Raw genomic sequence first — 20,263 nt, forward strand, 5'->3', positions numbered from 1 at the left:
TGCTCCTCAAGAGAGCTGTAGAGCCGGTCTCCTTTTCTCAGAAGGGAGAGGATTTCTACTCCAGATTTTTTCTGGTCAAGAAGACGCTAGAGAAGTGGCTTCCCATTTTAGATCTTAGGGAGCTGAACACCTATCTCCTAAGACAATCCTTTTGGATGGTGTCTCTCCAAGACATTTTATGTCTCCTCAACCCTGGGGACTTTATGGCCACTCTTGATCTCAAGGATGTGTATTTTCATCCAGCCCACAGGAGGTTTTTACGGTTTAAAGTAGCCAAGAGCCACTTCCAGTTCAAGGTTCTACCTTTTGGACTTCGGTCTGCTCCGAGGATCTTTACCAAAGTGCTGGCGCCGGTGGCAGCCTTTCTCAGGAAGCAGCATTTTCAGATCTTCCCTTACCTAGACGATTGGTTGCTGAAGGCCCCGACCAGACGTGCAGTATAAGAAACAGTCGATGCATGCACACGTCTGTTCAGTAATCTGGGCCTGACCCTCAACAGGGAGTAGTCATCTCTCTGTCCGTCCATGGAAGTGGGATTCCTAGAGGCCATCCTGGACACTTCTCTCAACAAGGCTTCTCCATCCCTCGAAAGGCAAGAGAAACGGATGTCCATGGCTCAGCTGTTGCGAGGAAAAAAGTATCTTTCAGTTCGCTGTTACAAATCCCTACTAGGAACAATTTCCTCTTTCATTCCTTTAATACCTCATTGCAGGTTGCGGATGCGTTCACTTCAGAAGCAGCTCGACCTGCAATGGCGACAAGTAGACGGTTCCTTTGACGACAAGGTGGTGATCACTCCTATGAAAAAGGCCGCTTTGTGGTAGACGAAAGAAGAAAATATATCCCAAAGTCTATTCTTCGTAATCAATCCAGCTCCTCAGATAGTGACTACAGATGCCTCGCTGGAAGGCTGGGGCGCGGTGCTACAGGACTTGCATGCAAGCGGACATTGGTTGCTACAGCACCACCTTCTCCATATCAATCTCCTGGAAATCAGGGCGATTCGTCTGGCACTACGGGCCTATCTTCCACAGCTGCAGGAAAAGGCGGACACCACCACGGCAATGCACAATATAAACAAAGAAGGGGTACCAGATCTCGGCCGTTGTCACAGGAAGCCCAGAAGATTTGGAAATGGGCTATCCTTCACAGGATATCACTGAAGGCGGAACATCTTCCAGGAGTACTAAACGAAAAGGCGGACCTGCTCAGCAGGCTGTCGTCAGTCAGACACAAATGGGAACTGAACCAGACTGTCTTGGAGGAAATTTTTCACCTGTGGGGCAGACCCTCAATAAACCTCTTTGCCACCTGGAGAACAAAAAAAGGCCAGTTTTACGCCAGCAAGCTACACCATCACGGATCCCTGGGGAATGCGCTTTCGATAGCCTGGTCAGGCGCATTTGTATATGCTTTTCCCCCATTCCGTTGATACCCAGAATAATCAGGAAGATCAAAACGGAGCCGTGCAGGATGGGCCTAATAGCTCCAGCTTAGCCGAAGCAGTTCTGGTTCACAGAACTTCACCTGCTCTCCCTGGACCCTCCATGGCTGCTATGGACGGTTCCAGACCTTCTCACGATGTCCTAGGGCCAGGTCTCGCATCCGGACCCTCGCTCCTTGCACCTGTCAGCATGGCTCCTGAGCAGCGAGAGTTTCTTGGGCTAGATCTCTCGGAGGAGATTAAGGAGGTTCTCTCTCAGGCAAGAGCTCCTTCTGCTAACAAGACATACTGTTTAAAATGGAAGAGATTCTGTATCTGGTGTCAGCAGGAGGGTTTCGACCCTTTTTGATCTCAACCTCACCAGGTTCTTCCATATTTCCTGTCTTTGGCTAAAGCGGGCTGGCTCATTCATCCGTAAAGGTTCATTTGGCGGCAGTTTCTCGCTATGGACGCACTGCATCTGGACCTTCTCTCTGGTCAGCCAGGATTTTCAAGCAGTTTCTCATGGGCTTCTTTAGAGTCTTTCCTCCAGTGAGGCCTCCGCTGCCTATGTGGCATTTGAATTTAGTTCTCACCCAGTTGATGAAGCAGCCCCTTTGAACCGATTCATCGAGCAGATCTGAAAGTCCGCTCTTGGAAGGTGGCGCTTCTCCTAGCTCTCACTTCTGCAATAAGAATGGGTGAGTAACAGGCTCTGATGATCCAGGAAACCTTCCTTCAATTCAAGAAAAATACAGTGATTCTAAGGACTAATCCAAGGTTCATACCTAAGGTGCCTTCGGACTTTCATTTAAATGAGCCGGCGATTCTTAAGGCTTTCTTCCCTCAGCCCTCTATGCCGGCGGAAAGAGCACTCCATGCTCTGGATGTGCAGAGATGTTTGAAGTTCTATCTGGACCTGGTAAAGAATTCTGAAAATCTTCTTAACTGTTTGTTTCGTTTAGCGCTCCCCGCAAGGTTTTGCCCCTGTCCAAGCAGGGGATTGCTCGGTGGGTAGCCAGTGCTATACTTTTTTGTCATTCAGCAGCGGGCAAACCCCTGGAGGGTAGAGTCCGAGCACATTCTGCAAGGTCCATGGCTTCTTCTACGGCCCTCTTTCCTGGGGTCCAGATCAATGATATCTGCAGGGCTGCAACTTGGAGCAGCACGCACACCTTCACAAGACATTACTGCCTGGAGGCCTCGACACAGGAAGACACGGCTGTAGGCCAGGCAGTCCTGAGAAACCTCTTCCACTGAGTGGTGAGATTTCCTTTTCTTCCTTCCCTCCTTCCTTTCTTCCTTGTTAATGGCACATTTTGATTTTAGGTTTTTATGTGTATTTGCTATTTATTATCAATGTTATTGCACTGTTTTTTAGTGTTCTTTTGCTTGATGCATTGTTTAAAAAAAAGTGAGAGGAGAGGGAGACACAACAATGAGAGAGCAAAATGCGCTTCTGACTGCTAGATACTCTGATACAAACTATGGGAATCTATGAAAGTTCCAATACTGGAGTAAGAAAACAAGTTACTTACCTGTAACTTTGGTTCTCCAGTATTGGTAACTTTCATAGATTCCCATGCGCCCTCCCTCCTCCCCATGGAAAGCTCAGCCTTCAGCAGGTTTTGTTATACTGTTACATAATGGCTACGAAAATCTGAGGCTCTCTCTGGAAGATTTTATGGGGTGAGGCTAATCTGATTGGTGGTTGCATTATTTTGGTCTCTTTTACAAAAAGAGATGATATGCTGCAAAATGAGATGAGGCCTAGGCCTTTTTTTTCTCTTTTGTACCTACTGCTATGTTATATTTACAGAGACTCCCATTCAGACGACGGGTAATGATACAAGCTATGGGAATCAATGAAAGTTACCAATACTGGAGAACCAAAGGTACAGGTAAGTAACTTGTTTTCTTCTAATGAGGCCTGATTTTTTTTCACTTTTTAATCAATATAGCTGAGCATTTCTTTTTTTCAATGTAAAAAAATCCGTTTTGCATAATTCTGGTCTTGTAATTGTGTTGCATTGTACCTCTAATTCACCACCCCCTGATGCTAAAGCGAACCCCTCTGCCTGCCTTTAGTTTAAAATGTGATCAGTTATTGACTTTTACGATATGTTCTTCCTGTGCGTTACCTGTTGCAGCATGATTTGGGTCTCATCTCAGAAAGGAAGAGCTTTTAAACGCCCTCCCCTTACTTACGTATAACGAGGATAAGAACTAAATTGCAAGGAAGCTCATATGGTCAGACAGCTTAGGTGCTAGGGAAGAAATGGCTCACTGTGTGCTGGAAACACAGGTTTGTTCTGCTATTCACAACTGTGAACAGTCAGTTTGTAGCCTCAGCTGTTTGTTTCCAGACACTAGTGAGTTCTCTACAGCACTGTACATGGTGGAAAGATGCACACCATTCACTTGCCATTATGTAGGCAGTTTCCCAGCACTACGTACTCCTGTGGATAAGGCACCTACGAAAACTGCCCTATTCTCACCTGTTGATCCAGTTTAGTATGCAGTGCTTCTTTGTCCTCTAGTTACTTTAACTTGTTACGGCTACTTGTCACATGCCCTTGCCCATTCACTGAAAGTGTTCATGCCCCCTAAAGGTTCTCGGTCTTTCCCCCACGCTTCCCATGGCTTTGTAACCATCACTTTTCACATTTCTGCCCCCTGGAATTTTACTCAGTGCGCAGAATAAAAATACAATGTTCTCACTGCTTAAGACATTCGACTGGATAATGGCTGTAACATTGCATTTCTGAGACTTGGCTCCTTACACAGGACCAGCCATGTGCACTACTTGACCCCCGATCTGTAAGCCAGCTATGGCGTCACCTAGTTGTCCTAGTGAGGTGAACTAATCCGATCGCAGAACCATGGCCTCTATTTTGGGTGACTAGCCGAATGGTGGCATTGGCTTAGATAGTTTATATTGAAACTAGTTGTCATCGAAATTTGAGAGACCTCCTTTTTTCATGTAAAATATACAGCCATGATATGCACCTTTTTACACAATAAATTTGACAGTGAGCCGTGCAACCAGGTGGATTCTGTTTTTCCATTTCCTGTTTCCCTGTATGTTTGTAGTCCGTTTCCTGCTGGTTTATCTTGGTTATTCTTTTCCCACTTGCCCATTTTACGCCCTTCTCTTCTCATTTCTCTACTTTCACTTTTTGCTTTGTTTACCTCACTGGTAGTTTTGCAGCTCTGTCTCCCACTCCTACTGTTAAGGTTGCACCTTAGTCTTTATTCCTTTTTTTCTCCATGTGGTATTTTTTTCATTCTTTACGCCGCCTTAATTTATGCTGTGAATTTTCTCTTGAAATTGAATTACAGAATCTTATAACTGGTTTGTTTCTGCTTACTCGATGATTACATGTAAACAGTTGTTTTTCTGGGTAAGTAGGGACCTGTTGGCACGGTGTACATGCATTATGGGCTTCAAATGTTTACACACTGACTGAGCTCCTCGTCACAGGACACGCCAAGCATGAGTTCAGTCTTTACATCATTGTTTCGCATGTAAGTGGCGAGCGCTGATGATAGAATTAAACTTGGTGTTGCAATCAACAAACTTTTGTTTCTCCCTCCTTTTGATTGACCGGAACCAGATGCCGCGTTGCTGATGGGGCACAGGGTCAGTGACCGGCTGCCTGCCTTCTCGGAGAACCATTCCCTCTGCAAATATCCCGGTTTGATCATCTTCCATTTCTGGGTTTTTCTTCCCCCTACTCTCTTATTTTAATTTTCCGTCATTCTTTTTCACTAAAATTCACCTTCCTTTCCAATTTCTTACTACTTGTTTCACAATAAAACACCTAATCCACAGTAGTTGAAGGGAGGTGTGGGCACCTGTTACTAACGCCTGATACGGAGTCTGACGTGAATAAGAAGCCTGGTGTGCTCTACATCACTTTCCGTACCTTTATGTGGTGGTCTTTTTTGTTAGTGGTATAACAGTGTCTGTAGATACACGTTGCATTGCTTTAGTTGTGCATTGGTTTACATATGAGCAGTTAGACTACAAAAGCTGCTCTGATGGTGACTGATTTTAATATCTTTTTCGGATCGACAAATACGCTCAGAGGTTGTAGCAGTGACATCTTGCTCTCTTGACACTAAAAGAAGTTCATAATGCAGCAGTAGGGTCGTTCCAGCAGAAGGTGAAGTGCGGGGCTGAGAGATGGCGCCATGTCACCAGGACACCTTTAGTTGAAAACAGTAATTGCTGAAAGGAAATCCCAGAACTGGAAGTGTTTTGTTCTGGGGGTATGGGGCAATTTTATAATTGTGACCTAATGGATCTAGCCATGGACCTCTGGTGAAGTATTACCTAAAAACACAGTCGCTTGGTAGAGTACTTTAAATATGATATAGCCACAGAATCTACCAAGTCAATAAACATCACTAGAGCAGGGAAGGTCAAGAAGAGATCCAAACGTTCCGGTTGAAAAGCATGGTCATACGCCTTCATCAGCCGGGACAAAGAGCTAGTTGCTTTTATGCTGCGTGGTTAGTTTACAGGAGGATACAGAGAACATTACCTTTTTCTATGTGAGGCAAATGGTGCAGAGAAATGTTACCTGTTGCCTAATTCTTCTCACTGCAGGTGTGTTGGCAAGTGTCTCCTCTGGTTGGTCTGCAACCTCTGCTCACTGCACTAGGTTGGTGTGAGCCCCGTCACGTGTGGCTAATCTTTTTTTCTGGCTGGTTGATAAACCCAGCTACTCAGCAGGGTTGCCTTCATTCCACATCTTTTATGAGGCATCACATTCTGGGAAATACTGATATGCCACTGGAACAAGGCTGTTGGGCATCAAGCTCTCTGGGCTGTATTATTAGGTTAAACCTTCAGCAGCCTGTTGGTCCTGTGACTGTGGCACATATTTCTGGGAACATTTTTATTCAGCAGGCACTCATTGAGGGGAAAACATCTGATGCTAACTTGAGTCTGCAGCACCAGGAAGACCTTTCCCAGAAGCAAAATAATTATACTGGTGCAAAAAACACTAACAGCAGATGCCCTCTGTCCAGGTGATGATAGTTTGACTAGATACCTCCAGGGCTGCCTCTTTGCAACTGCGTTCGATGTCGCATCTCGTAGGGTGAATCCAGCCTCTGGTTACCTCCCTCAACAGTCAGGCATACTGGCTGCACCTAGCATTAGTGGACTTGTAGACGTTCCACTTTTTACCTGTCTGCTCCTACTGATGTTCATGCATCAGAGACTCCCTCTGTCATCCTGCTGCACGAAGACATGATGCTTGCTCCTCTCCTGAGCACAGACTGGCCACACATGCAGAAGACTTCCCAAAGCATGGAAGCCCATCAGTAGTACAGGAACTGTGAATTTGGGAACCTTAGTCCTCAAGCCGAACTCACCTAGAAGTTCTGGTGTGCCCTGATGGTTCTTTGCAGTCAGGTCTTGCAAGTCAGATACCTTCTCCGATGTCATTCCTACGATATTTTGCCTCGTGTAGTGAATTTGCTAACATGGAGCTGGCGATAGCACTTCAGTAGCTCAAAAGTTGAAACCTTCTGGGCAGTGACTTTCAATCATTAATAGCATAAGTTTGATCTGCAGCTGTGTCTTACCCAAAGGTGACGACTCACTAGTACCTATTGGTCGGGAGGCTAAACATCCCGAACGTGTTGCATACTCGATGTTGAACCGCACATACTAGTTGTTTCAGACCATGAGGTTAAACTTCATGAGGATTTTCAATATCTTATTGATAAGTTGAATGATGAATCTAGCTCCTTGGAGCCCATGTGCCTCTGAGGGAATAAATAAAGCGATGTCTTAGAACCTGCTATAATAGCTGTCGAAGGGAGATCTTCCCAATACATGTATTCATGTTACTTGATATTAAGAACTTATCAGTGGCATTTCATTGAAACCGGTTTTGTTTTAAACTTCAAAGCGAGGATTTAAGGTAGTTCACAGTGCGTTTCTGGACTTGTTGGTGCCCTTCATTAAGATAAGTCTCAAATCATAATTTTCCTCTGGTCTGAATCTCACTCTGCGTGGACAGTGACATTACCACGTTTGCCACACTAGTAGGCGGATGCTGAAGATAGCAGTATAACGATACAATCAGTACGAGATTTGCGTGAGCGGAATGTGAGGTTAAATTCCCCTTAATAGTTAACCTTGCAATTGATGTTGATGCTTCTAAGCTGGTTGTAGAAACCAGTGAGGTTAAACCTTGCATACTGTTTGCCAAGCCAGTGACGAAGGGGCTTGACACTTGCTGTCCTTAACAGTGTTATTGAAGCTCCCATACTGGTTGTGTTAGCCAATGAGGTTAAAACTTGCACACATTTTGTCTTGGGTGGTGAGAGTAAGCTAAGCTTCATGTATACTCTATCCTAGCCAGTGAGGCAAAACCTTAGGTTACTTGTCCTTGCAGAGATATTAAACCTTGCTAACTTGTTTTCGTAACCAGGCGGATGATCCGAAAACCAATGAGGCTAGTTCAAAAACACAGAAAACTGCCCAATTGCCTGCTGTTAAGGATAACGGTTCATTTAGCATTTGCCAAGAAATGAAAAATGTGTTTAACATTGGATCCCCTTTTGGGATGTTTACCTCCTTCCACATTTTTAACCATTATTTAAATGCAAATCTCTCTTTATTGTATTGCTCAAATTTAGTAAATTGCTATCATTTAAGTTTAACGTCCATAAAGACCTGTACTCTCCACACAAACTGCATGCCTTCCTCCCAGCACCATATTTTCCAATGTATTCTGTTAGTAAATTGTTGCTGCTCACCACCATGTTCCCTATGGCAGGCTCTCTGCATCCCACTCCATCGATGTCTATCTGAAAAAGAGTGCCTGCTGGACGCTCACTGGGGTTCTCTTAGACATGGTCATCCTCAGGAGAGCACAGTTCATCCCATGTGATGTGACTGCAGAGAGCATGTGGCAGGGAACGTAGTGGTATGTGGTAACTGACTGCCTACTACCTCAGAGGTAAGTATAACCACCTTTGCACCAAAAATCTTTGAAAAAAGTCTGCGTTGAAAAAGATTGGGAACACATTTTTTTGTGAGCTCCCATTTAAATAGTCAACTATGAGATACATTTAAAGGGAATTTGTTTGACCTTTAAGATACCATGGACATATAGCTATCCCTTTAGCAACTAAAGCATTCCATTTAAATACTTTACTAAATGGCAGGACAGGGAGTACGATAATGTGTGTGGAAAATCACTGCACATTATCAGAGTAACCTGCTATTATAGTATATGGCAGAGATGCCCACGTAGGTCCAGGACTGGTAGTCCACACTGTATTTTAGGAAATCCACTTAGGGTAAATTTGCATTCAACAAGCATCAATGGAGCACTTTTACTTGGAGGTTATTGTCAAACTCTGTTATGAATCTTCCTGCCTGGAACTGCATTTGTCTCTCTGTGCCTGTGACATAACATTCTTAAGTATGCAGCACCTAGTTTTTAGCATTTACTGAACCATTCATTGTGTATACCAAGCATCCGTACTTTCCACTTGAAAAGAAACCAGTGATCTCAGGACCAGCTGAGAGTGTGAGCGCGTGGGTATATCCTCAAAGAAACATTTCTTAGACGGACATCTCTCTACGGTATTACGTGTGTGTGTGTCTCATGTTTCTGTCTCTCTCGTTCCAGCTCCTAACCTGTCCAGCGCGGTTCGCCATCGCATCGCGGAGCCGCAGCATGCCCTTGGATCTCAGAGGTTGGTAGAGAGTTATATGCCAGGGCAGAGCGAGCAGGGCTCGCCGGTCCATTACCGGCCGTCCAGAGTCTCCCTCCGACGAATGCGCAGCCTCTCTCATGGACAGTCTTTCAATTCAGACCTTCCGGGGATCACCCCATCAACTCCATCTTCCACCTCCGCTTCACCCTGTTCTTCTTCCTCCTCCTCTGCACCCTCTGCTCCAGCTTCTCATGCTCATCCTGTCTATTTTCATCACTCAACTACCTACTATTTGATGGACTCCATCCCTGATCTGCCCCCACCAGATGTCACCTCTGGAATCCCCACTCGCTCTCCGAGCATTGGGTACTACAGCATTTTCTTCTGTGTGGTGTCTCACATGCATCTCAAAAGCTTGCCACTAACATTTGTCTGTTAGTCTTCTTTGGTTTCCATTTTCCTTTCTGATCTTTGCTGCATAGAATATACTCACCCTTTCAGACATGACATCTGATTCTATTAGGAGGCATGCTTTTAATAATGTGTGACCATATAATATATTTTTTATTGTGCTCTTGAAGTCCGCATTTCATGTTGTGTGAAGATAAACTGAATTTAATATTGTGTGATTACAGTCTGCATTTAATATAGTGTGATCATAGATTGCATTTAATATCATGCAATGCTAGGTTGCATTTAATATTGTGTGGTGGTAGACTGCATTTAATATTGTGTGAAAGTAGACTCCATTTAATATCTTATATAGTTGTAGCCTACATTTAATATTGCGTTTAATAATGTGCGATGGGATAAAACATTTAATACCGTAAGATGTTATGCTGCATTTAAATAGTATTATCACACCTAATGATTTGAACGCTTTGTAATAGGGAAAAAATGTAGATATTTGCTTTGTGCTGGCATCAAGATTGATGAGCAAACTTTATCTACAAGATTTGCATGGCCATAGAACTCTAGCATTCATTATGTGTCTATGATTGGTTTCTCGTTACAAATAATGGGGTAACCCAAAAGTCAATAGGACCTTGGTGCAAAACGGGACTATAAGAGTGGTCCGTAACCAATATTTGAAACAATAAATTAATTACAAAAACGGAACATGTATTCAGCATGACCTCAACGGAATTAGCGCCAAGACAATTAATTCATTGCTTATGCGTAGTTTATTTTCACAATTTAAGAGCACGTACGAGGTTGCAAGGAAAGAGAAAAGGTGGTGAATAGGAAGGTATAAATCAAAGAAGGACACAAAAATAACAATTGGATATTTCAACAGACTGGGACAACAATCCAGTCAAACAAGGCCTGTCCAATACACGTTTTTATAAATTTACATGTAATCTGTAAACTCATTTCTCCAGTATTAGGGTCCAAACTGAAGCAGCTGGGGGTTCCAAGTCGCCTCAAGTGCTGCTCAGGGGGTTAAGTGCGATTCCAACATCATCTTACCGTCACCATGGAAAAATCCTATGGTGCATGGAGCTTCGAATGCTCAGTCTGCTCTCGGGTGAAGAAGCTTCTTCATCCGAGAGAAGACTGTGAGAATGCTTCTGTTTGGATTTCTCCTGGGTAGCCACTCTGGCAACAGGAATAGGTTGCCCCCCCTCCCTTGTCCTGAAGAAGACTCACCGCTTAGGTCACAAACTACCCTCACAGCACGAGTCGAAACGTTGACACCTTTCCACCTTGTAGACCTGTTCCGCCCTCTCCAGATTGATCCATGAAAATGCATTGTATGCAGGAGATATGAGTTTACAGATTACATGTAAATTTATAAAAACGTGTATTGGACAGGCCTTGTTTGACTGGATTGTTGTCCCAGTCTGTTGAAATATCCTATTGTTATTTTTGTATCCTTCTTCGACTTATACCTTCCTATTCACCACCACTTTCCTACCTTTTCTCTTTCCATTCAACCTCGTACATGCTCTTAAATTGTGAAAATAAACTACGCATAAGCAATTAATTGTCTTGGCGCTAATTCCATTGTGTTGATGCTGAATACATGTACTCTTTAAATTCTGAATGGAGTACACATGCTTTAAACACCTGTTTTTGATATAAATTATCAGTATTGTAGTTCTCACACAATACCGACTTCTTCCATTTTTGTAATGTATTTATTGTTTAAAATATTGGTTATGGACCACTCTTATTCTCCTATGATTGGTTTCTGCTACATGCCATTGTTGAATGTTTAACAAATTGCACAATTTAAAAAAAACTGCAAAAATATGAATGAAAGCAAGCGAAAGCCTATGCCTGCCTACTGCAACAGCCTCACTTTCCGCTGCTTTGGTTCCTGCATGATGTTTTGTTCTGAACTGGAACCTGCAGCTATCGCAGAATCCTCATCTACTGTTTAATTCGATATTTCAATTAAAGCTATAAAAATAGGTCAAGTGCCTAATTTACAACAATTAAAATGTTTGAGGCATATGTGCTGTAGATACACATGCTTTGCATACTCCTGGCATCTATTGTTTGGTTCAGATGCTTGTAAGTTGTTCTTCCTAGAAGTCTTTTGCAGTCATGAGGCAAGGTGACTCCTCCTTTCAGTGACAGTGCGCATGGGCATCGACTCCATTGTTACTTGTTTTATTTCCACTATCGGTTTCGTACGTGGTTTGGTGTGCTCCGGTCCGAAACCATACGTCGGGATCCCTTCCATTCACAACCCACAGTACCCTAGTCGGTATAGTTTTGAACGCCTTTTCCCATCCTCCGTGTGTCGACAATCAGAAAACTATCACAATTGGTTAGACAAAACTCCAACCGTGGTCTTCAGTCCTAGCTTGTTTCTTTCACTTCCACTCGAGAGACCAACATAGAGTAAATATGCAGATGGAATGGACTGTTTCAATTCTGCCCTTGCTGTCATTCCAGATCTCCACGCACTGACCTTCACAAAGTCTGTAACTTGTCCCTGTCTCCGGAGCACAAGGAAGAAGATTGTGATGCCTGTAGCTCATGCCGCTCGAAGACCGTCTGGGACCGCCGGGCTCGACGGAGAGAAATGCAGTGACAAAACATCAAAAAGAAATCTGTTATATTCGGAGAAAATAGTGAATAGGAAGAAATAGTAGCGTTGGCATTGGCGGAAGAAGAGGCCTTCTCCGTCCAAGATTCAGATTCCGAGCTGGAACTAGAACTGGAGTTTCAGGATGTTCTAGCCAGTCAAGGTATTGTGAGTACCAACGCCCCTTTACCCACAAAACCATCTTCCATTAAACATAAGGCTTCCGGGCCACCACTGCCATACGGCCATGGTAGGCACTGAAAATATGCTTCTAACGCCCGACCTCCGGCTCAGCACTGAAAGCACGTCAAGCCTTCCTGCCCAGGCTCGAGTTGAGATAAAACAACTTTGGCACCTGAAGCTTCTGCCCCGAAAGACAAATCCAGCTGGGTACCGAAAATGTTGGCACGAAAATAGAAAGATATTCTTCGACAGCCTCTAGAGCCAATTTTGGAAACCATGCTACAAAAGCTGGACCCAAAACGGAAAAAAACTGTATATAAATCCATACACTGGACATGTTACAGTAAAACCAGTGATACCATCCTCCAAAAAAAGATAGACACTGGATATAAAATCCCTCTTTAAAAAAGAGAAAATGGCTAATAGCCCTCTTCACCCTTTTTCTCCTACCCCTCCACCAGTACCAATTGTACCACGATCAGACCTTCTAGACATCACTCCAGAGGGCTCCCCACGTGCAGATCCTGATACAGGGGATGAGGTTGACACTTATGGACAACCACCACCAGATCCATGAGATGATAGCAATATAGATCCTTCTACAGATCTACCCAGATCTGTGCACTGTTAAACCTCCCTGATGACAACACATCATACCAGGAGTTAATTGCAAGGGCAGCTATATTCCATGGAGTTACTTTACACAAGGAATCTTTAGAAGATTTCTTATTTAAAACATTAGGGACCACTCATAGGACAACACAATCATTACCAATGTTAAAAAGTATGATGAGGCATGCTGAGGACATTTGTAAGGATCCAGTGAGGGTGGATAAAAAATATAAACCCCCACTATCTGACCCAATTTTTATTTAGGTCCTGCTTCCTTTGGATTCCTTGCTTGTCTTCAATGCTTGTAAAAGATAAAATTGACAAACTACAGGGGATGCACCACCTCTGGACAAAAAGTCCAAACTAATAGATGCCTCGGGTAAAAGAGTGGCTCCACAATCTGCCAACCACTAGCGTATAGCCAGTACACTCATTCTTTTGGCTAGACATGACGGGGCCCACTGAAACGAAATGGAAGACTTACTCCAATATCTCCCAGACGAGCGCAGAAAAGGAGGGCAGGAACTAGTACAGGAGCAAAACTAATTTCCAATTCCTCTATTGGTGGTGTGTGAGATGCTGAAGGATAATGCAGCCTGAGGAGTTAACACTAGTATTCTCCTCAGAAGACACGCATGGTTACAAATCTCTGGGTTTAAACCAGAAGTACTACAAACAACACTAAATGCCCATTTCTTTTTGCTCCTCAAGTGGATGAATCACTTGAAAAAATGAAGTAAGATACAGAAGTAACAAAATCTATGGGGGCACTATAGTCACTATCTAACAAGGCTCTTTTTGCTACTCGTTTTATAGGGAGGCTCAAAAAATACCTTCACAAATGCAAACACATCTTACTATAAACCACAAAACCAATCCTCCCTTTCTAGAGGATTTTACAAAGGCGGTTACAGAGGGAACAATTTTAAAGGCAGAGGTAGAGGTACCCCAAGACGTACCTCTCCATCTCCCAACAAACAGTGACTTCCTAACAATTCCCCCGATTATCATACACCAGTCAGGGGAAGACTTCATCAATTTTTTCCCATTTGGCAGTTAATCATCAGACAAATAGATGATGGACATTATCTAGCGGCCAAAAGGTGGAATACCTTGCCGCTGAATCGGAGATCAGAAACCACGGAAAGGTTTTTATCTAAGGGACTTAAAACCTTGCTTTTCCCTACTCCAATATGGTCTGTTTAGTCTACCTCATTCTAGAGTCCCATTTATCTTAGCTTCTGGCTTAGTGCTGTCTCCCCTTTCATCCCTTTTTCTGATGGGGGTTAAAATCCTGGAGCGGGGACCCACCATTTGGTGTAACCAGGTGCTTTATAAATGGTAATACATATACCCAACATGGTTATTGCCTGTACCTCACCAGCAATCCTCCCAATTTTCCTCCTCACATTCACAAACTCTCTAGAGCACCAACAACTGCTCAAACAAGATGTACTAGCTCTTCCAACAAAAGAAGCTATAGAATCAGTTCCAATGCAACACCAAGGGTCAGGGGTTATTCACTTTACTTCCTTATCCCAAAAAAAGATGGTTCTCATGACCAATATTAGATCTCAGGCCTCTGAACTTATACATGCTGTCAGAACACTTCCATATGGTCACACTTCAACAAGAGCTTCCCCTCTTGCACCAAAGCAACGTTGCCATATCTGGACGATTGGCTCATCAAAGCCAACACGCATCTCAAGTGTTTACAACACCCTCAAATTACAATAAATCTTCTTCATCAATGGAATTCTCAACCAATGTGGAAAAATCCCACCTTTAACCTACACAACTGCAACCCTATCTAGGAGCTATCCTAAATAGTCAAACAGGTTTAGCCTATCCCAATGCAACCTTAAATCAGAATCTTCAGACACTGCTACTACAATTCCAAAGCAACCAATATCTAACAGTAAAAACTTTTATGCAACTTTTAGGGATGATGGCATCATGCAATGCAAGATTGAACATGCGTCCTCAACATGAATGCTTAGCACACCAATGGAATCATTAACAGTGTCAACTAAAAAATCTAGTGTTGTTAGACTGCCGAACCTATCGCTCTCTGCAGTGGTGTAACACCCAAAACTTGTCAATAGGGCGGCCTTTTATCAACCCTGTTCCACAAGGCGTGCTCACAGCGTTGGGTGCCCATCTTCAACATCTAACAGTTCAGGGTCTCTGGGACCAAATACAAAAGTCTCCACATCAACTACCTAGAGCTTATAGCTGTTCACCTAGTGCTCAAATTATTTCTACCTCAGCTGATAGGGAGTTTTTAGTCCTGATAGACAATATGACCGCTATGTACAAAAATGGGTGGGGGTGGGGGGGGCACACACTCTAAAGTTACCATGCCTCTCTCAGACCATTTGGCATTGGGCAATACATCACAAAATCCAATTTCTAGCAGAGCACCTTCCAGGGACAGACAACAAATTTGCAGACCTCCTCAGCAGGATGTGGCAACACGTCTACTAGTGGGAACTCCACTGCAAATTTCTCCTCCCATACTTCCACAAATGGAGGTTTCCAAAGGTACAACTTTTCGCAACAGCTGAGAACTCAAAATGCCAATACTTTGCCTCCAGGTTCCTACATCCTCGATCCAGAGGCAATGCCCAAATGGTTGAATTGGTCAGGGATAGTTGCTTACACTTTTCTGCCTCTCCCTTTTCTTCCATTTCTGGTTCGAAGGTTCAGACAAACCTCCCTCACCTTTATTATAGTGGCTTCCACATAGGCCTGTCAACCATGGTTCACCACACTTCTAGAACGCTCAGTAGTTCCACATCCAAAGTTTCAACTCACCTCAGACCTTCCTACTTTGAACCATGGAAACATCAGACATCCAAACCCCAAAGGGCTCAATCAAGCGATTTGGCTCCTGAAGTCTGAGTTTGGATACCTACATTTATCACAAGATTGCCTGACAATTCCTAAAAAAGTATGAAATCCTACTACTAGAGCATGCTATGCAGCAAAATGGAAACAAGTTGGTTATATTGTAAAAACCAAACCATTGATCCATTATATGCTTCTATACAACAAATTGTTTGCTATCAATTGCATCTACAAGGTGCAGGCCTTGCCTACACATCCATATGTGTCCGCCTTGCAGCAGTAGCTGCATATCTTCAAAATAGACTTCTCTTTATTCAAAGTTCCAATGATTAAGCCTTTATGGAAGGACTTAAGAGTAATACCACCATTAGTGCTACCTGCATGGAACCTTAATATTGTTCTAACAAGACTTATTGTTCCACCTTTTAAACCATTGGACAATGGTCCACTGCAGTTCCATTCTTGGGAATTCGCTTTTTTGAATGCTATCGCTTAACTAAGATGTGTCAGTGAGGTTCAGGCACTAACTTTAGAAGAACCAATGATCCAACTCCATAAAGATAGAATGGTTCTTCGAACTAACCGAAAGTTCCTTCCAAAAGTAGTCTCTGCTTTTCATATTAACCAATCAGTTGACTTGCCTGTTTTCTTTCCTCAACCTGATTCAGTCGCAGAAAAAGCACTACATACATTAGATTTCAAAAGAGCATTATTGTATTATATTGATTGAACAAAAGATTTTCGCAAAACTGTTTGTTGCCTTTGCTCCTCCTGATACAGGAAAACCTAACTCTAAATCTGCTATTTGTAGATGGATTGTTAAATGTGTCCAAACATGCTATGTTAAAGCAAAAAGAACTTAATACTTCTTAGAGCATATTCTACTCGCAAAATATGAGCATCTACGGCATTTTTAGGTAACCTTCCTATAGCTGACATTTGCAAAGCAGCTACATGGTCTACACCACACTCATTTACTAAACATTATTGTGTGGATGTATTGGCACGTCAAGAAGCCAATGTAGGCCAAGCAGTGCAAAAACAAACTACTGCAACGCCCACTGGTTAGCCACCGCTTTTGGAAGGCGCTGCTATATAGTCTATGCAAAGTATGTGCATCTACAGCACACATGCCTCGAACAGATTATTACTTACCCTGTAAGCATCTGTTCTTGGCGTGTAGAGCAGTAGATTCACAAGCGCCCGCCTTCATCCCCACACACCTATGGTCATTGCAGTCCTCATTATTTATATTATACATGTGTGTATATATACTATTCTACACTTTCTTACTCCATTCTCACCCTCTTGCGGGAAAACAATATGCTAATGCAGTCGATGCCCATGCGCATTATCACCAAAAGGATGAGTCACCTTGCCTCATGTCTGGAAAATACTTCTTTGAAGAAAATTAACTTGCAAACATCCTGACCCAACTCCAGATGGCAGGAGTATGCAAAGCATGTGAATCGACAGGTCTACATGCCAAGAACAGATGCTAAGAGGGTAAGTAACATAATCCTTTTGGGGGGTTTGGAGTGCAGAGGGTCTGCAAGGTTAATGGCAGGTGTCCTCTGTTGTAATGAGGTTGTATGTTAGCTACATGCAGGTGAATGAGTTTAAGTATAAACAGTTAACACAAATAGGTTTAATCAGTCATCACGTTATTGAGGTCATAGTCAGGACTCATTGTTGGTGTTCGTTTTTAGATATATTTAATTAGTGGATATTTTAACTCCGTTTTAAATCACATACCTGTTATTTGTGGCTAGAAAAAGTAAAAATTAAAGAATGCACAGTGATACTCTCAAGTCATGATGTCGAATGTTGACTGCTCGATGCATGCATCGATATAGTCCCTGTGTTCCATAACACAACAGCACAAGTCTTTTAAGTAATAATGATTTCAACTACCATCAACAAATCTTCATTCCAACCCAATATATTATATTCCACCTAACAACAGCTTTTATTGTCTGTTGAAGACCTATTGTTAATATATAAAAATATATGCATACAGTGCACTTTGATTCCGCCCCTTGCTGTTGATCAACCTCATCGCTGTGGCGTAAATTCGACCGCAGTGCTGAGATTCCAATCGCGGGCGTGGTCATGACGGCTCCCGGCCGTCATCAGCACACGCCCACCGTGACTCATGACGGCCGGGAGCCGTCATGAGCATGGAAGAGGTTAATGGCTTTCTCTTCAGCTCGTTGCCCATTTCATTCAGTGGCTTTCCTCCTGTACTTTGTCCCACTTCTGGGGCATATCTTCATTGCTGCGTTTTGGTTGGGTGGCTTGTGTCCTTCCTCTACCTATTCAGGGAGGTACTTATCTCTTTTCCTCTTGACAGGGGAGTGCATGTGTTTTCTTGCTCTCTCCCTCGTTAGCTGCTTCCCACATCCTCTGTTCTGCCACCCGTCTGCGTCTCATTACTTTTTCCTTTTGTGGAGGACCTGTCTGCTGCAGTTTGATAGGCCACTTCTTTCTTGATGTGCTTTTTCATGCTCATTTTGTTAATTTTTCTTTTTTTATGTACTGCTTCACTCCGTGGGCTGCTGCCATCTTAGAACGCTAGATAAAAAAACAAAATGGCGGCCTCTCCCTGGACAGAAGACATTTGTAAGAAAGCACTAGCAAATCCTATAGGTCTGCTTTTAAAAGGTGCAACCAATGGCCAATTGGCCTTGCCAATGTTTGTTTATAAAGTTAACATTTGGTTGAGTTAGCACTCTGCAATCAAAAATATTTTGCAGTTAAACCTTTCATTTCCCAATTCGACTCAACAACTGGAAGCACAGCCCTTGATTAGCTAAACAGCTAAAGACGTGGTTATTTGACCAATAGCCTTGTATATCTTCTTTACCCCAGTTGCTGATCCATCCCTTAACCCTTTCGCTGCTGATGACGAGCTCAGCTCGTCATCACCCACGGGTGTCGTGTGCTGATGACGAGCTGAGCTCGTCATGGAAGTACCAAAATGGTAATTTGCAGCACAGGGCAAAAATCCCCGCAGCAGCCATGTGGTTAACTAGCACCGAGACGCCCACGGGTATTCGCCGCGCTCTACAAATGTCAATAAATAAATAAATTAGGGAATTTATTTTTTCTTATAGAGAGTATCGCCCTTATAGTCTGATTAAATGGTAAGGAATTTTCGTTTTTTCTTTGCATTAAATGCCTTTCTGCTGCTTTTGGATAGGTGCTAGTTAGCTAGTGAAATCGCTCAACAAATAAATCCATTTGGCCGCAGGTTTTAATTCTAGTTGGTCAATTTAGCCACTATTGGATTTGGGTTCGACAGAAAAAGGAAATAAATACAGAAGCCCGCTATGGGTAAACATAGTCATCAGCTTGTGGCGGTTTCAGTGGTGTTTGCATGGAGAAAACGATCTGCTACAGAAAGAATTATACATAGCAGTAATTGATGTATCCTGAGGTTCTAGCACCATAGCAGTAAGCTGCATCCTCACTTGCAGTCAGACAGGAAGTATATCAGAGCAGCAAAGAAAGTATTAGAAGGAAACTGAGAAGGCATATTTCACTCCTGGCAACAAATGCTACTTCCCTTACTCCCAGAGGATATGCTCCTGGCTACATTGTTAATTTCTTAGTTGCCCCACCAAGGCTCCACACAATGTGCCTAGAGGGAGAGGCCGAGCGCTTACTCTTTCATGCACACAAACTACAACTGTACGTTGCGCATGCTGCTGCATACAGGCCCCTACACATGGGAATGCCTTCACTTGGTGGGCGGTTCAGTTAATGTGCTCAACGTAATGAGGACAAAGGTTCATGAGCATCGCTTCCACATGTCGTGGCCCTGACCTCCCAGTAGCATCTTCTGTGACCCTCACTCAGTTTCCATCACTGACACCCCTACAGTTAGAGGTATTTAAATCTACCATGATCCTGCTTTTTAAGTGCTGCCTAGTGCTTATGTCCTTACCACTGCGGTTAGTTCTTGTCGCATATGCCTGAACAAGATAGCGCAGCATGCACAGTAGGCAGATCTGTGTGTGTAACTAGTGCTCGTCTGTGTGTTCTGCTTTGGCTTTTTACACCCTCTGTGAAGCTGCAGTTTTTGTTTGCCCAGTTGTCAAGTGTTCTCATTAGAACATGTCCATCCCGTGAGGGAGCTCTTTGGCAAACTGACGGGCTGAGTACCCATAAAATTCAGTTGCAATTACTGAGAGAGAACAGGCATTAAACGTGTTATGAATTTAGGACAGGATTCTGGTACCAGAGGAAGTGTAAATAAAATTCGTATTTCAACAGTTTTTATAGACCACCTCCATGCTCCTTTTTGAATTGGTAAATCTTTGCCTAAGTCACAAGGCACCTTCCCTAATTCCGCATGACTTACTTCATCCAGACATGATTCCGAGGTGTTTCAATTCAGTTTTGGGTCTTTGCTACTGCTCAGCTAAAGCATCTAGGTGTGTGGCTCATTGACCTCCTGT

The 20,263-nt window shown here is 43.3% G+C and overlaps 1 protein-coding gene across 2 annotated transcripts in view; it reads left to right on the top strand.

Annotated features, from left to right (window-relative positions):
- LOC147663269 (stromal interaction molecule 1-like) overlaps positions 1-20,263 on the top strand; it is a 515,456-nt gene that overhangs the window by 467,037 nt on the left and 28,156 nt on the right. For both annotated transcript variants that reach the window (XM_086950573.1, XM_086950572.1), the window contains one exon: positions 9,088-9,154. In XM_086950573.1, coding sequence (XP_086806699.1) covers positions 9,088-9,154 — 67 coding nt within the window. The remainder of the gene's footprint in view (positions 1-9,087; positions 9,155-20,263) is intronic.

The sequence above is a fragment of the Lissotriton vulgaris genome, unplaced genomic scaffold (genome assembly GCF_964263255.1).
Source record: "Lissotriton vulgaris unplaced genomic scaffold, aLisVul1.2 SCAFFOLD_315, whole genome shotgun sequence".
Lineage (NCBI taxonomy): Eukaryota > Metazoa > Chordata > Amphibia > Caudata > Salamandridae > Lissotriton > Lissotriton vulgaris.